At 44.8% G+C, this 17,461-nt stretch overlaps 1 protein-coding gene across 1 annotated transcript in view; it reads right to left on the reverse strand.

Annotated features, from left to right (window-relative positions):
• Nucleotides 1–17,461, reverse strand: part of RAB11FIP4 (RAB11 family interacting protein 4) — a 118,246-nt gene that overhangs the window by 8,858 nt on the left and 91,927 nt on the right. Inside the window, exons 4-14 of the mRNA XM_041485820.1 lie at nt 11,617–11,840; nt 8,133–8,324; nt 6,480–6,614; nt 5,025–5,060; nt 4,037–4,136; nt 3,517–3,620; nt 2,808–2,948; nt 2,187–2,268; nt 1,789–1,926; nt 1,165–1,323; nt 703–846 (exon numbers count right to left, since the gene is read on the reverse strand). Of these exons, the coding sequence (XP_041341754.1) occupies nt 703–846; nt 1,165–1,323; nt 1,789–1,926; nt 2,187–2,268; nt 2,808–2,948; nt 3,517–3,620; nt 4,037–4,136; nt 5,025–5,060; nt 6,480–6,614; nt 8,133–8,324; nt 11,617–11,840 (1,455 nt within the window). The remainder of the gene's footprint in view (nt 1–702; nt 847–1,164; nt 1,324–1,788; nt 1,927–2,186; nt 2,269–2,807; nt 2,949–3,516; nt 3,621–4,036; nt 4,137–5,024; nt 5,061–6,479; nt 6,615–8,132; nt 8,325–11,616; nt 11,841–17,461) is intronic.

The raw sequence follows: 17,461 nt of genomic DNA on the forward strand, positions 1-17,461 counted from the left end.
AGGACTTTTCTGTCTCACAACTTTTCTTGATGAAGAAATGGGAAGTTCTGTCTGGAAAAGATAGAGCATCAAGGACAAACAATTCCTTTGATCTCCTTCACCACTAACCTGTCTTCTTCCCTGGGAGCTCTCATGTATCTGCTGGCCTGATCTCACAATCTGTCCTGGAGCTCAGAGGAAGCTGCACCAGCTGGACTCAGCCCACATACAAACGGGTTTCCCAGAATATCTTTCAAACATTACCAAGTTATTATTTGCACAGAAGTTACTTTCTCCAAGAATTCAGCTCTGCTACAGGGAATATATAGCTCAAATATATAAGTGAGACCTTGTTACTGAAGTAACATAGACCTAAATCTAGAACAGAAAGTAAAAATTAAAGTAATGAGCAATAGCCATTTTTGTATGAAATTAATATCATACTTTCACATTACTCTGCAAGGTACAAGATGCCAGAACTGCAAAACAGTTCACTGTGATCCTAATAATTCAAATTCTTTTGAGAGAAAAATGGGAGAGTTATAATATAAGGATACCAAAATAGTGTTAGATTTAAGGTAATCTTCTAACAGCCTTGAACTCTTCGCAAAGCAGAATTTTCTGCTGTTCATTTGTCAACTACAGATAGTTCAACCTCAACAGTCAATTACATTGAAAATTGCATATTCTTGGATGTAGTATCTGATTAGAAAAGCACATTACCTCATCTCTCGATGCAGAATCGATTTCAGCAGCCAGTGACTGGGCTTTTGTTTGCGTTGCAAAGAGATTTTTAGCTTCATAAAGACTGAGGCTTAGAATCTGTCCATTAAGATCATCATTTTGGTCACGAAGTTTCTGATTCTCCTATTCAAGGATGAAAAGACATTGTTTTTTAAATTTTTTTTTCATTAAAAAAGTATTTTAACATCAGAGGTACCTTGGATGACACAGCGAGGGTGAAGCTGACAGCAACTCTTACCTCCAGTGACAAGGCCTCCCTGCCTGAATTGTCCTGGGGCACAATTTACATCACCAGTGCAAAGAAGTTCTGCACGGATGCAACGAGGTTCTTGTGCTTGTGTGAGAAAGGGGGGACAAAATCTCAAGGCAGAGTACTGGGGCTTGCATTTTTCAAGGTATTCCTGTACATTTGATGTGGATTGAGAGGCCTTCCCTGCTCACCTGCTTCAGCCGTTTTATTTCATGCTCCATTTCCACCTCTCTGGTTTTGGCATTGAATTCACTCAGGCTGGAGGAAGAGCTTCTCCCGCGTCCAGGACGTTCACATTCCAGCTTGTAGAGCTGCAGGTGCTCCAGCTCCTTCCGCAGGTCTTCGATGAGCTGTGGGCAGCAAACAGGCCCTGTCTGTGCAGCCCTCCCTGCAAACAGCCCCCTCTACTCCAGCAGAAGCACTCCCTGAGCCTGGCTGAGGCCACAGTCCTACACCACAGCCTCTTCCTCTTCCTTTGCAAGCACAGGTCCCCTAAACAGCCCCAGAGCTGGCAATGGCTGTGGTCACTAAGCTTCATGCACGAGAAGCACAATTTCTCTTGCAAACAGAGGGAAACATTAGGGCACACACCTCTCCAAGAGCTGTAAGCCCTTTGGGTCAGAGATTGGCACTTTTTAAGTATTCTTGCAGCATTCATTGCTCTGTGGGCACCCTTCCCACAGAAACACAAACCAGCAACAGCTTCACTGGATATGGTGTTCTCAGTGCTCATCCTGTCTGCCCATTCCTTCTCTCCAGGGCTTCCATACAGGTGATATGAAACTGCCTGGTCTTAGATCCCTCTTCACACTTACCTCCTGTGTGGCTTCCCTCTCCTTGTTGAATTCCAGCCTGTTCTGCCGCAGCTTGTCCATCATCCTCTTGTACAAATCCATCTCATCCTTCAGTCGCAGACTTGTGTCCTCCAGTCTATCTGACATGCGCTGCCTCTCCTGGAACGAACGGGGGACTTCAGAACAGGCTGCCAAGAGCAGGACACAGCTCAGCTTCACAACAGGAACCTACAGACACAGCTGGCCATGAACTGCCTTGTGTCTCAGGATGTTCCTGCCCCTAAAGGTGACCAATGCTCCAATTTCATTAATAATCTTCTTTAGGGAAGGAAAAATTAAGAAGCTGGGCCAAGCACCGTAAGAGTTTGCTTTTACATAAACTGCTGTTAAATTGCTCAAGGACTCAGGAGTTTTGTTACCTCATCCAATCTCTCTGTTTGGGATTTCAGCCGTGTGACAGTGCTTTTCAGATCACCATTTTCTTCTTCCAGTTGCTGAACCCTGTGTTAATAACAAAAATCTTACAGCAAATACCTCTTCAAGAACATAGACATGCACAATAGCATGCTCTAAAAAGCCATCCCACTTGCAACTTGATACAAAGACCAAACAGGGAAAATCTTTCTAATCATAGTACTTTTTAACATGCATTTTTGCTTGTTCAGTTCTAAGGCCCAAAATGCTACACTGACCCCCACATTCTTGTGCTCCTAACAACAGGTAGATGAAAAAACATAAGTTGTAAAAAACAAATGCAGGCACAAACGTTTGCTAGAACTGGTCACAATTCCTTCCTTGAATCTGTGCCAAATATCCAGTTAAGCTGTGTACATGGGCCACGTGGATTAAAGCATTAATGTAAAGCATCCTCCAAGCTTTTGGGCATTAGACATGTGACTGCAGAGCTACTCCACAGAGCTGCCAACCTGCCACCATCTGTGCACTGCCTGCTGGAGAACAGCCTACATTTACAAGCAAAGTAAAAACGAAGAAAAGAAGACCTTTTGCCCTGTTCAGAGGGACACCAAGATGTTTGTTACCTTGTATTTAGCAGTTCAATTTCAGTGCCTTTCTCTTTTTCATACTTGCTGTAAGCTTCTCTATGTCTCTTTATCTCTTCTTCCAGAGTCTGTTCTGCTGAAGTTTCTTGGTCTTTCAGTAATTCCTCTAGCTCATGAACTCTAAGGAAATATGATCTCATTTCAGTAACAGCTTCAGAAGCAAATTCATTGCCTCTCTCTTTCCTGCCTACTCCTTTGTTTCATTCTAATTCACCATCTATTTTGGCATTTAACCTCTCCCAGCATCTCTCATATTTACTAATAAACACAGAATTAAGTATCAGTTCATCTAGTATTCCTTCAGTCTCATGAAGCTGAGACTAACAAACACAGAATTAAGTAGTATCAGTTCATCTAGTATTCCTTCAGTCTCATGAAGCTGAGACTAAGACCCAGCCTTCTGCTCTTGCTACATGCAAGGAAAAAACCCCAACCACCAGGGATAACCTCTCTTACAGCAGAAGAGTTTTTTCTGTTCAAGTCAGTAACATTCTGTCAAAAACACTTGTCTGCAGGCCTCTTCTTGCTGAAAATTCAGCAATGCAGCCCTATTCCACCTGGACTTCTCAGATGAAGCCTTATTTCATCTGTCAGCATTAAGGAAGAAGACTTGATAATACTCTAGAGGTAGAAATATTCCTTCCCCACAACTGTGCTGGTGAGGAGACCTGGCTCTGTGCTTTGTTACCTGTGAACCAGCTGTGTGTTCTCTTGTTTCAGTTTGCTCTTCAGGTCACCATTTGTCAGGCTATCGTTCTCCAGTTCTGTCACCTTCTTCTCTAGGTACGTTACCTGGAAGGACAAGCAAAAAAGACTGAGTTTGAATCTCTCTTCAAACACCCTTTAACTGTTCCTAACTGGCATTTAGCCACTCTACCATTTTAAAAGGGGGTATATTTCTCAGCAAAGCCAGCAACAAAATGAAGCTCCACAATTCTGAGTTCCCCAGACCCTGCATGTTCCTTGAAGGTGATCACTGCAAATACACCATAAAGAAGTCCTAACACAATGCCTAGATCAGTGCTTGCTCAGTTCTTGTGCTACTGCCAAGCAAAGTTGTAATAGTAATGGAACATCAAGGACATTTTGAAATAAACTTCTTCAGATCATGGGTAATTCTGAGCAAGATCTTGATCCCCTGATGCTGGGCTCCAGCAGCATTTGGCTGGGTACATTACTCACAGGGCATTACTCACAGAGATTCTCACCTTTTCAGTGATATCATTATCACAGGAGTCTATACTGTCTCTGAACAAGTCTTCTGTGCTGCCATTACTGCTGCTGAAGTTACTGTTGTGGAAGAGTTGTCTGAAAGATCAGAGGGATCATTATTTTGCTTGATGAGGAGGGAGGACAAAGAGTCTGGCTTCAGACTTTGAACATCCATAGTAAAATCTGTGCAATCATTTCAGTGACAATTACAACTGTTTAAGCCCAAGTCTTACAAGAGACTGGTAGCTAAATGAAGTCATACTGAGCACAGTCAATGACATTAGTTCTATGAAGTGAGCTCTTTGTTGCATTTGATAGGATCTGCCACTAGCATTAACATAATTTTAAAAATACTTAAGCCTTATTCACACTATGCACTGAATCATATTTGCTTATTACAAATTTAAAATAAGGTCACCACTGCACATAGGTTGGTACAGTTAAGCTAGAAAATTCCATACAGTAAGAACTTCAAAAAAAACAGAAAAAATGAAATATCAAGCAGTTCCCACTGCAGAATAGAGTCAGAATATGTAACACTGGAGATTATCTAAAACGTCCTTGAACCTTACAGCCCTCCCCAGAGCAGGGCTGGTTCACTCAGTTAAAGGAAGATGACAATTCTGTATGTCCTTTTTAAAGGGGTGCTCTTGCTTTCCTTCACATTTTGGCAACAAGGCCCACATTATGAGGGTTAAAGAAGCAGTAGCTGGACTGATGAAATAGCAGTACAAAGGAATACCTTTGGCAGACAAGGAAGCAAAAACTATCCATATTTTTAACAGAGCTGTTTCCAGTTCAGGAGCCTGCTCCAAGAGTAACAGGGGCAACATTCATACCCAAACACAGGCCCCTTCCCTTAAAAACTTATTTTGGTACATTTTTGTTTTTCTGAAATTATTCCTACTTTCGTCTCCCACTCCCACTTATGGAATTGTTATGGCTGATTCCACAAATATTCATACAAAACTTGTAGACTCTTACCTTCCAAAAGCTGTGCTTGATATTTTCCTGTTAGGGCTACATGGATACAGAAGGAATGATATAGGAATTAAACACTTATTTGATTCAATTTCAATTGCACAATGAAACATAATGGACTTTTTTAGCCTACTCAAAAGATGATTCTGTGAAACAATATTCTTTAACAACTGAATCAAAAGCTGCAATTACTAAGAACGCAAAGATGAGTGAAGCCACAAATTACTGTGATCATTAATAAGTCAATTTGCAAATACTGTTACATGTAGCAGAGATTTGTCAGTGTAAATCAGAGAGAAACTAACATTAGAAACACCACAAAGGGACACCAAGTTAGTGATGGACATTCATTCTGGATTTCCAGTTTTTAGATGATTTTATGAACAGTTAGTTTATCCTTCCCCATAATGCTTCCCAGTTCAGCACAGGAACTGAGGTCTTTCCATTTTTACAGCTCTCCTGTGCAGCCAGAGACTGGTGCTATCTAAATGAAGACCCCTTGCTGCAGACAGCACTGGAACCAGACCAAAATATCCTGCTGCATCTCTCAGTAAGAGGATGTCACATCTCTGTGTGCACACACACAGCTCTTGGTCAGGCATATCCAACCTCCCTTAGAAAATTCCCAAAGCCCTGGCTGGTCATGGTCTGGATGTTGGCAGACTCCTTGCTAGGGCAGGAACATTGTTCATGGCAAGTTCTATCCACACTGCTGTGCCTCACGAGAAGCAGCAGGGCAGCGTGCTCCGTCCCAGGGATTATGCCGACAGGCAGGACTCACATCCAGTTTCTAGGGGGAGCTAAAATCCCACCAAATAATTCCCTTCAAATACCCTAGGTGATTGTTAGAGCACTTTCTAAGTGCTCAGCACAGTTTAGGAGCAATGGAGTGGCAGAGAGAGAAACGTAAGGAAAAGGCTGAAATTGCGAAGAACTCCAAAAATAACTTCTGCCATAGGATTTATCATTTTTCAAAGTTCCGCTGACATCACAAAAAAAATCCCAGAGAAGCCAAGTACCTCTGCTGACCAGTAGCTTTAGGAGAGGTGTATGTAAGGTTATGTGCATTAGCCAAGGATCTGGAGATCCCTCCTTCCCACCTGGAGAAAGCAGGAGCTAACTGTAGATTTGCACTAAGCAGCACAGCAGATCCCACTTCCTGGGAAAAAATCCTTGAAATATCATTCTCACTCTGCAATCAAAGAGCTCATTGGTTAAAATATCTGAGTTTAGCAATGATGTCTGCACCTTAAATCAGAAAAATATTTAACAGCTGATGAAGAACAGCATTTTGGTTTAGGCTACATATGCAAGTCTAAATTTCTTACTGATTTGGAAGAACACGTGTAAGATGGAATGGGACACAGAAGGGAGAGGGCTTGCTCTCCCTCTCCTCCTGCTATTAGCCAGTCCCATGTCAAGGAGGCATTGCCAAAAGCAGTGCAATATGCTGCTTACCTGTTTGCTTTCAAGTTTTTCAGCCTGGCTTCCAAATCGTTGAGGAGATTTATCTTTTTGCAGCACTGTGAGCAGTAAACATCCAGTAACTCGCTGTTATAAACATGTCTCATTTTTCGGGGGGTTTGGCCAGCACTGTTTGCAGGAAAGGAGAGATGTTACTGGCTGTAGTAACCAACCCACAACAGGTTTCCTCGTGACTGTGTGTCAGAATCACAGATGAGGGACTTGAAGAACCATCTCTAATCACAGCTCATCTATGTCAGAGCTGATGATGGCCACTGCTACTCTTAGGGCAAGTCCACCTGTCTGAGCTGAGGCCTTCCAGAGGATGTGGATGTTTCTGGGTGGCAGTGGAAAGAATCAGTCTGGGTGACCAAAAGAACAGCAAAAGGTACATGTGGTCCACTGTGATGCACATAGCAAAGGCAGCTACATGAGTATATTCAACCTCAGCAATGTCCCCCTCTCATCTTGCCCATCTTCCCACTAGAGCCTGGCATGCAACCTGAAGAGTCTTCTCTCCAAGAGAAAGGCAGGAATATGAAGAACAGAGTGGTCTGGTAGGAAGTCACATGAACCCCCTCAGATGATAGGATGATAGGAACCCTGGAATGAGGAGGAAGGGAGAAGTGGACACAGGTCTATAGAGGAGATAACAGTACCTCTTGGCATGATAAAGAGAAAATAAACTCAAATAAAATACAGCAATCATGGCATGATGTGCACTGAGCCCCAGGAATGAGAATGGAAAGTGCTGCATAAATCTGAGGAAAGAGGGGATGAAAGACATGAGCCATCATCATGAAGGGACAGTGGAGAGGGGTCTGGCTCTGCATGCATGAGACATGGCCAGGCTGGATTGCAGAAATGCTGGAAGCACAGGGAGCACGTGGGGGCTGCATGCGGAACAGAAGGATGCAGTGAGCTTGTCCCGCACTAGCAATGAAGACAAGACCTCCGTGGGCTATTGATCCAAGCAGATCCTAATCCTAGAGAATCTCCATGCTCAGCTCTTCCCAACCCTGCTCACACATTCCCTTGCCTGGGGGAATGACTGGACAATCTGGACCTGCCTTGGCCACAAGACATAAGAGCTGCAGAGACTGAGGATACATGCAAGAGGCAAGTGCACCGCTGTGGATTTGTAGCCCCTAACAGACAGCAGCTACTTGCTTATGTTTCCCAAGACAGTCCAAGTCAATAGGATGCTTGTTTCAAATAACCCCCTGAACATATTGCAGCAGTTCCCCTCACAGATTAGTGCTAAGGATTTGTAGTATCAGAATGCTAAATGGAAACAGCTCTCTTGTAAGTCTTCACTATACCAGGGTGGGTACATAATGAGACGTTGGTTTCCTTTGCAGCAAATCCCTTCCAATACTAGCCCTGAACTGAGGAATTATTGTCTGCAATAGAAAGAAATCTCTACAAGCAAAATAGCCCAGTTATTTCAACAGAACCCAACAGAGGTCACCAGAAACAACATATTTGCTATAGCTCTTATTATTACATGCAGTCTGTCTATTAGAAGGCAGGAAATGAACTGATAATATTTTGCTTTTAAGGTGAGTCTATCTAACCAGTGTAAACTCTGCTATGGTCAGAGAAGAATAAAAATGAAAAATTGTTTGTTAATGAATAAGAAGCAACCTGGAAGATACAGATGAGCCAAGGTCAGAGTAGGCGTTGGTTCTGGTCTCATCATCAGGACATGGGCTACTGGGAGTAAAATCGACATCATCTCCTTCCCCATAGTCTTCAAACTGTTCTTCATTACTGATCAGGGAGGCGGTGGAATAAGTGGAGAGGTCAGATGCTGCAGAAGGGTTGTGAGGACTTGACCTGAAACAAGAGGTCAAAACATCTCGAAGGCCGACTTGGATAGCACCTCACCTCACATGGAACCTTCCACCTTCACAGGCTGTCCCCTCTTTGAAGCTGTAAACCACCTTTGTGTTAAAGCCCTGAAGTGCTAAATGTACCTGATATGCATCTGCCAGAGAGCCTTGAGAGACAAGAGCATGAGAATCTATGAACAAGGTACCTGTGTGACAAGTTTGGATCAACACAAACCATTTTGCTTTAAAGAGCACACTTTGATGATCCTCAGCCACCACTTCCATGTGAAGACCACATGGGGATTTCTGCTCAGAATGCAGGAACCATGCAGACAGCTCTGAAATGCATGGGATAGTGAGAGGAACATGTATAAGACAGAGGCTGTCACTCTATTCCACAATCAGAGAGTTTCCCAGTAATCCAGATACACCCTCTCCCACACCCCAGGAATTCCAGCCACTCTCCTCTGTGTGGTCAGAAAGAAACCTCTGCTCACCATTTACTAGAGAGTCACTAAAGCTACTGATGCGACTAATGGAGGCTGGGGTCCTGCCCTTCCTTCCATCAGGACAAATTCTGTCTTGCAGATGAGATATGGACCACAAGAAAAGGCTGTCTAACTACCAGAAAAGTACCTAAAATGATGTTAAATGGGTAGGGAGTAGCAGGACCCAGTGACTTCAGAGAAAGAGGGCACGTAAGTAAACAGACCAGCAGAGTCAGGCACCACAGGAAAGCAGCTGGCAGAGCAGTTTTGACCACATCAAATCTAATAAAACAGAGCAAGGTGGCTGCAGAGGGTGCACAGGGTTCACCTGCCCAGACTCCAGACTGCTCTGTGCAGTGCACCTGCAGAGTGCAGGTGTTTCACACAAGTTTGCTCAGCTCCCACCTTGGTGAGGCAGTCAAACAGACAAACCAGTAAATTCACAAAAAAGTTCTTACAAACAAACTTCTCTCTACAGAAGACACACCTGGAAGACGTGAAATAGATGCTTCAATTTTGAGGCCCTGGCATTGCCCAACTGTTCCCTCTGCAGCAGAACCCAAGGCCTCAGTAGCACAGACCAAGCACTAATGGAATCTGCTGGCACTTTATGCAGATTGGGTTAAGTTTTTCTCTCCCTCTACTTCAGTGCACAGTGCTTGTATCTCCAGCTCCACCAGCTGCGCCATGGGACAGTAACTCCCAGGTGACATTGCTCTCCAGCAGCTCAACAATATTTCCTCCTAAACTTCTTCTGAGTGTACCTTGAGCCTCTCAACCTCTCTACAGGGAGAGTCCTCTTCCTGTAATACTCCACTTGTGAGCTGTAAACAAGAGATGCACCCGTGTTCCTTCGGTGGATGGTGCAAGCGTCATTTGCATATCCCTTCCCTCCAAAAGCAATTAGTAGAAGAGGAAGCCTGCCAACATTTCAGATGTATGCTCTTTTGTTTCCCCTGTTTTGATGAGATCCATTTATAACCTGCAACTCATTTATCTAATTCACATTAACAGAAATTAGGGCAAGTCAAGCCAGGCACACTATTGAAGGATAAAGATAGGAATACTCATACAAGAAATAGATGAAACTTATCTAACAAGGCTCCTTGGCTGAGGGATTAGTGAGAAGCTCAACATATCACACTAACATTTATTCATTAAGTGCTGCTGTGCCACAGACATACTTGTATTGGTAAGTTTTTGGGAGATCTTACAATCCTACTGCTGTCTGCATCTCAACTGCAGTTATACCAAGTGAGTTTGGGAAAAAGCTCCTTGTAACACTTCCACCAAGACTACAGGCCTAGCAATTACATAGTCATTTGCAAAGGAGTTGCTAAAAGTGACTGATTTTCCTCATTCTAACACTTTCTGAAGGGAACTTTCAAGTGTTTGGTGCTTTTTTGTTTGTTTGGGTTTTTTTTTTTCATTTGTTTTCGAAGGTAATCTCCTGTTCTTCAGAGCAAGATTTCAGAGGGCTGATACACAACCCACCTGCTTCTTCAGCAAGCAACAAAGTAAATCTCTCTATTGCACAAAGTGAATAGCTCTAGTGCCTCTTTTAACACAAAAGCATGAAGCTTCTCATGCATTCCCCCCACAGATTTACCAAAGCTGAGGAGATCTCAGAGGATAAATCAAGGTCTATCAGAGCACAGTAGCTCTTGGTAGCTCCTGCCTGCCCTAGGAGGGTAGAGGAGGCACAATGCCTTGCCCACCCCCTTCAAAAGAGCCTGACTAGCACAGTTGGGAGGAAAAACATTTCAAACACAGCATGGGAAAAAGTCAGTCACCACAAGGATGGGGCTTTGGAGAACTGGGAATGGCAAGCAAAGGAGACAAGCTTGATAAAGAGCTGATGGAAACTGTAATTATCTTGATAAAGTCTCTGAGGTTGCTTGGGCAGATGGGAGAAGGCCAAAACTCAGCCAGCTGAGAAATTCAGGAGGAGGGCAGGAACGAGGCAGCACAGGGAGCACTGGAGGAGGCCCAGGAGAGAGAAGAAAGGCTGCCTTAGCAACGAACAAAGCTCAAGAGGCACAAATCAAGATGACAGGCCAAAAATAGGGAAGACAAGGCAGAGGCTTACAAAGCAAGCCCAGCTGAGCTCTGTCTGGTGGTAACTGCATTAATTCAGTTCAAAGCAGGATTAAGCCAAATTAGGTTCTTTTCCCCCACAATCATCTTTAACCAGCGCTCCCAGGTACACACCTGGGAAGAGTGAAGTTAGGGTTAGAGAGACACTGGTGTTAACAGCAAACTATGGTTACACACACACATGCCAGGACACCCCGTGTTAAACACAATTTACTGTTGCACAATAAAGGCTATGGAAAATTAGAAACACAAAGAATTAACTTGGTACATGAATTTGCAAAGCAAATCAGCAGAGCCCACAACACCAGGTACACAACTAGATGTACAAAAGACTGCAGCAGTATTCCCCATACTAAACTGCTTTGCAGGAAATACTGTTTTAATTCCAGCATATAAAGCTTATGGCAACAGAGAAGAACCTATGTTTTGGGGGATGCTATTGCAGTGACCTGTTCTGGAGAGACCCAATGCTTTCACTTCAACACACAGCATGCAAGTCCTGTGAGTGCCCACAGAACATGCCAGAAGGAGCCAGGACTGAGACTATCTAAGCCACTTAGAGGACCTGGACATCCGTCCCCCTTATGTTGTAAAGGGATGTTAAGAGTTTCTAAATCCACCAGCCACCCTCAGCCTCCCCAGTAGGGATTAGCCACATAAAGGCTCCTTCCTCCCCGGCACGCGCCTTGGAGCGGAGCTGGCACCACTCACTTGTCACCGGGCAGGAAGAGGCCACCGAGCACGCCGTCCTTGTCCTCGCTGCGACAGACGTCCGAGGCCTCGGAGCTCTGGGCGCTCTCAATGGCACTATCCATGTCAGACTCATGGTGAACCTCCTGCTGTGCCAGAGTCATCGCGTCCTCATCAGGAAACAGCTCCGACTCGCTGTAGGTGCTTTCGCTGTCCAGGTAGGCACAGTCCTGGATTTCACCGCCCTGGCACGAGGAAAATCGGGAGTCAGGTCAGATCAACCCTGAAGGCAATTCAGCAGACACACGAGAAGCAACAAGACACTCTCTGATGCCCTGGTAAGCAAGACTGATACTGAATAAAAGCCATGAAACAAAAAGCTGACCTGCTTTACAAAGCCAGCTCCTACAAGCCAATAAAGTAGCCTGTATGTTCCAGAGGGGCTCGTGTACTGCCTCTGACTTCACAGGAGAGAAGGACACACCACCCAGCTATAAAATGCAGTCAGCTTTACCCTAATTCACTAACAAAATGTACTTGAAGTAATAAATATCCTCGAAGTTTTGCAACAAAACTAGGCATCTTTTGAGAGATGGTAATGTATTAGCCACCAAGAGTTAGTCCTCTAGTTAATATGACAGATTAAACAAAAGCAAACTAGATAAGCCCAACAGTTCACCCTGCCTTTGAGGATGGACAAAATTTGTAAGATGAAAAAGGAATTGGCAGGCATTAAATTGTTTAGGGTAAGTCTTGGTGATAATTAAAGATATATGAGAGCATGAAAAAAAAGGGCAAAATCATCTCTTCCTGCTTCCTGGAACCACATGTCTTGATTAAATATCAACTAAAATAAGACATCATTCTCATTACTGCAACTCCTTGCTCTTGCTGTCTGTCCTCTCCCTCCCCTTCCTGCCCCACAAATACTAAGAACAGCCAAGACAAGCTGGGTTCTATTTGCTTGTCCCTGAGGCACAAATAAAAAATCTTAATTGAAAAAATAAAGGCTAAGATTTTACTCTATCCTTTGATAAGCAGCCCACACAATGCAACTTTGACAATTCCCATCCAGCATGACACAAATAACTCAGAGCTGCAGAGCAAGTCCTGACTCAGAGCTCTACTCCAAAGCTCATCTGGAAGCTCCACAGGCAGCCTGACCATTGAGCTACTGCTAGCAAGTGAAGCTTTTAAAGCTGAGTTCACTGGCACAAGGAATGGAGCGTTTCATTCAGGGATATACCTCACGTTTAGGCACAACTGTCATCCCACCCAAGGCACTGGCACTATATCACAAGCACTCCCTGCCCTGCTGCTGAGCACATCTGCTGGGACACTGGTCCAGTGGCACCACTCAGCTTCAAGTCCACCCCCACAGCCTCTGGACACTCTTCTGCTGGAGCCAAGGAGGCTCAAACCCGCTTTTGCAGAACAGTGATATTCTGTGCTGATGACACCAATTGTCTTTTCCACTTCAACAGGAAAAGAGTCAGGCAGAAACTGCAGCTTTTCAAGATTTGCAGAAACTCCTATTAGAAATTCAGGTCTCACCATCCGCCTTTTTCCCGAAATACCAATTTATGTAACTCTGAAATCTCCTAGCATATGGAGGCTGAAGAAATTCCAAACAACCCCACCTGCTCAAATCTCATTAACTAATGAATACCCCAGCAGGGAAAAGAACAGCACTGCCTGCTGTGTTTGAAACTCCAGGTACACACTCAGAGCAGACACCTGGATGCTTTTGTAGCTGAGCTTTCAACAAGCCTTCCAGATTAACAAGCAATATCAGTGGAACACCTGGCACTATTCAAAAAGCCTTTTCCCACTTCTCTGTGTCAGCTTTATTATGCCTGAAACTTTCCTGAAGTATTGCTCCGAGAGGTGTTCCAAAGGATTTATCCTTGGTCTATACCACATAGTACTAATTGAAGCCACGCTGCCTCGTGCAATCACATTTACAGCTCTGAGCCACAGCTCCTCATCCCCAGCGAGCCCGGCTCGGGCAGGTCAGACAGCAGCCCTGGAACCTGCCCTGCCTCAGCCCCGGCCTCTTTAGCACACCTGACCTGCACCCTCCCAAAGCCAGCAGGGACAACGCCACTGCTGCTCTTTGCAAATTACCTTGGGACCTACAAATAGCACAAGCAGTAAGTCCTTTTTAGTAGGTGTTGAAAAAGCAAAGATTGCTAAGAGCAATTACCATGTTTCAGAAGTACCCAGAAGTGTTTATTTATCTAACATTTTCCCCAAGTTTCCTCCCCCACACCGAGCCCCACAGGCACAGACATTATTTTCTTAACAAGTTTAATACAATGAAGCCTGACTGCTATTATGGAATTGCACCAGCCGGTAAAAGTCTGATCCAGGAGGGAAAGAGAGGGGCAAGCAGTACACAGTGGATCTCTGAAGCTCCCAATAAGCATGTCTTTTTCAGAGATCTTGGAGAAGCCTCTGCTTAAGCAAGTTTTTACAGCAGGAAAATCTCTCTGGTATTAAACAAATTAACACAAGAAAGTAAAGGTCAAGAAGATCAAGAAAGACTCCCTTTTTGCTCCCCTCCCTGTAGGTAACACCACACATAAACTTGTTCTAATAATAGCAGCTGAGGTGCTTTTTGAAGAGTCCATTAGCAATTAAATGTGCAGTGTCATCTCTATGGGCTGAGGCCTCACTTCTCCTCTCTGGCAACCTTCACACGTTTACTTCTATGGAGAGCTGATCTACACTACGGCACACACGCCACTGTCCACAGCCTGCTCAATGCCAGGGACTTTTTCCAAAGTGTAATTCCTCTATTCCAGCACTTTAAAGCCATCTGGGGACAAAAGAAAAAAAAAAAAAAAAAAAAAAAAAGAAGGGGAAAAAAAAAGAGGAAGAATTAAAGAAATCAGTTTTTGGAGGTGATGGTCCATTACATGCCTCAACACCTGCTTTACAGCTTCTGAAATGCCTCACTGCCAGACTTGGAATCCCTTCTGGAAGCAGGTGTTCCTTTCTGCTGATCCCATCCTCGAGCAGGGGGAGCTCAGGGACTGATGGGGACTGGATAAATGGAGAACGGGCCAGCCGAGCTCCTTGGAGGAGCTGCCCGCAGAGGGAGAGCGGATGCCACATCCCAGGTTGCCAAGGCCCCCCTTGACAAACCTGGCCCGACCTCACTGCCCGATGCAAACGAAGTGGATGTTTAGGAAGCACATCTCAGCATCTCCCTGAGCACCCGGCAGCCAAATCACACACTGAAGACCCCAGCCCTTTCAAAGCCAGCAGCACCACGAATGGCCTTGCCGGGAGCAGGAGGGCTCAGCTCCAGCAGCTGTCAATTCCCGCGTTTAAGTGCTCAAGGTCCACCTCCAATCGGTGCTAACACAATTTCAGGCAATGCACAGCAGCCAGGATCAGCGACAGCCACCGTGCTCCAGCCTGCATGCCTGCTCCCTGTGGGCAGGAACTGCTCTCCATCACTGAGCTTTGAGAGCTCAGGGGTGTGGAATCCCTGTCCCTGAAAATACAATATTCCTGGCACATGGGGACCCCTCGTGCAGATCCCTTAAAGCACAGAACTCATGTAACACCACTCTGGTATCTCTTCAGCTCCCTGAGTGAAACCAGCCTCCAGTGCAACTGTCACAATCACATATTTAATTAAACTTTTCCTTCTGTGGCCTAAATAATCAGTAGGAGAACACAGACAAAATATATTTTAAAAAACTGATACAGGTTTAAGTAAGCTATTACAAGACAACAGAATCGGGCTGTGTCACTGGTAAACAATATACAGGCATCCACACCTTACTGAGTAAAGCTGTAAGTTATTTGAAGCTGTAATTGTTCAGTGATCATAGTTTCTCACATAACCAGACTTCCAATGATGACATCTAGCACAAGCTGCTTACAAACCACACCTAAGGAAATTAAACTGGAAAAAAAAAAAAAAAGGAAAAGGCTGATTGCACACATTAGCCTCTCAAATTATTCCTTCATAGTTTAGATATCTACAGTATTTCATGTACCAAATTAGAGGTTGGCAAGAACAAGTGTTATTCAGGTAGCCTCAAGAGAGCTAACTTGAGATTAAGGAGAGTTTAAGAAGTTTAATGATGAATAGACACTTCTAGCCTGAGTCATTTGTTTCCAGTGCACATGTCATTAGCACAAACCAGCAAGAGAATGAGGTTCTGACGACTTGAATATGAATCACTGGCGTTGTCATTCTCCTAGGCAGCTCCCTTCTTTGTTGGCTGAGTCAAAAGAGATAAAGCTGCTGCTTATGATCTTGGGAGATTCTCATAAAAAGAAAACCCAACCCTGAACGTTAAAACACCACCAACACAACATAGCTGCGGGTATCTTTAAAGCCCTAAGTGGTTTGCACTTTATCCAAACGGATGCTCAAGATAACTCCAAGTGCTTCACAGGCAGCCGGCCAGACGCTTGTATAGCAACTGTTGAATATTCAGCAACAGTTTGCTCTATAGAAGCACCTGCTGCCCACAGATCCAAGGCCACTTCACAAAACTAATGAATTCCCTTCCTCGAAAGAGGCTTTGTGTGGCTGCAGTGAAGGCAGATGAGTAAGCCCAGCCTGCCTTTGCAACAGCCACCCCAAATAGAAGCAGGAGCCAGAAGACAGCGATTCCCATGGATTCCTTCTGATCCTTGAGGGGCAGGAAAGCAGTGTCAGCATTAGGTGGGTATGGGAATACAGCTCTGCCTTGCCCTGCAGTGACCTGACTGGGCTTTCCCAGGTTGGAAGCAATCTCTGAAATATGCATATAAAGCAGCTGAAAGCTAGAAACTTGGCTGACTGACAGGCTACATGACATGCTACACCAATACATTCATGCTGAAGAGCAAGCCTCATTAAAATTCGCTCCCATCACAGCCAAATCACCAGCATCCCTGACATTTAGACAGCCTCACAGTATACCAGAGGAGACAGGGAAGAAAAGAGGATCCAAGTATCCCACCACTCTGCAATCTGATTAGTAAGAGCTGGACCCATCACACACAACCAGAAACAAGAAATGCCACATGCAGAAGAGCCATGGCCCTTCCTTCACCAGGATCATGCTGCTGACCCCTCTGACAAGCTGAATCTGCTGTGGGACAGATACAAGCCTGAGTCTCTGCACCTTCCCCAGCCACTTTCTTCCCAGCAAAAGCACAGGAAAAGTCACCTCACCACAACTGGAAGAGGTGCCATGTGGAGGTGTGCCAGGCTTGGTCTCAGATGAAAGTTACTTACTGTTGCACCCCATCATAAGAGAAAATCCAGGCTCTCTCATCTTTATTTAAGCAGCCACTGCATTGGAAGGCAAGCATTCTCTTAATTACCGACTGACAAAGAAGGGTGTGAAGCATTTCTCAGTAATGTGTTTTAGAAACAGCCACTCCTCTACAAACATTTGCATATTTACACCAAGTGAGCTACATTTTTTAAAGCACAGATTTTCCCCAGCGTATTTCCTTTCCTTTTCAGTTGTCAGGCAGAGGTGGGGAGGTGCTGATCTACCCTTTGATCTGAAGGGAACCGGAGAGATGAGGAAGAGACTGAAGAGGAGAATGTAGGAGCACTAAGTGAGACCACACATGTGCCTCTGTGTCCATGACGTGAGTGAGCTCTCACCCATGGCCGGCTCCCTCCTGCCCACATCTTCCTCTCTCACCCAGGCTGCTGTGCCTGTGCACAGGGGAGAGCAGGCTGTTCACAGGCAGGCTGATGGGGGAGGGATGAAGTCACAGAAACCACTTCCATCTCCTGCTGCAGAACACGGAAGAACACCCAGTCTCCTCGTATAACTGGGAATATAAAATCTCTCCAAGTTCAAGATTAGCATGCAGAGCACTAATATTCTACTAA

The sequence above is a fragment of the Pyrgilauda ruficollis genome, unplaced genomic scaffold (assembly GCF_017590135.1).
Source record: "Pyrgilauda ruficollis isolate IOZ18807 unplaced genomic scaffold, ASM1759013v1 scaffold72, whole genome shotgun sequence".
Classification (NCBI taxonomy): Eukaryota; Metazoa; Chordata; class Aves; order Passeriformes; family Passeridae; genus Pyrgilauda; species Pyrgilauda ruficollis.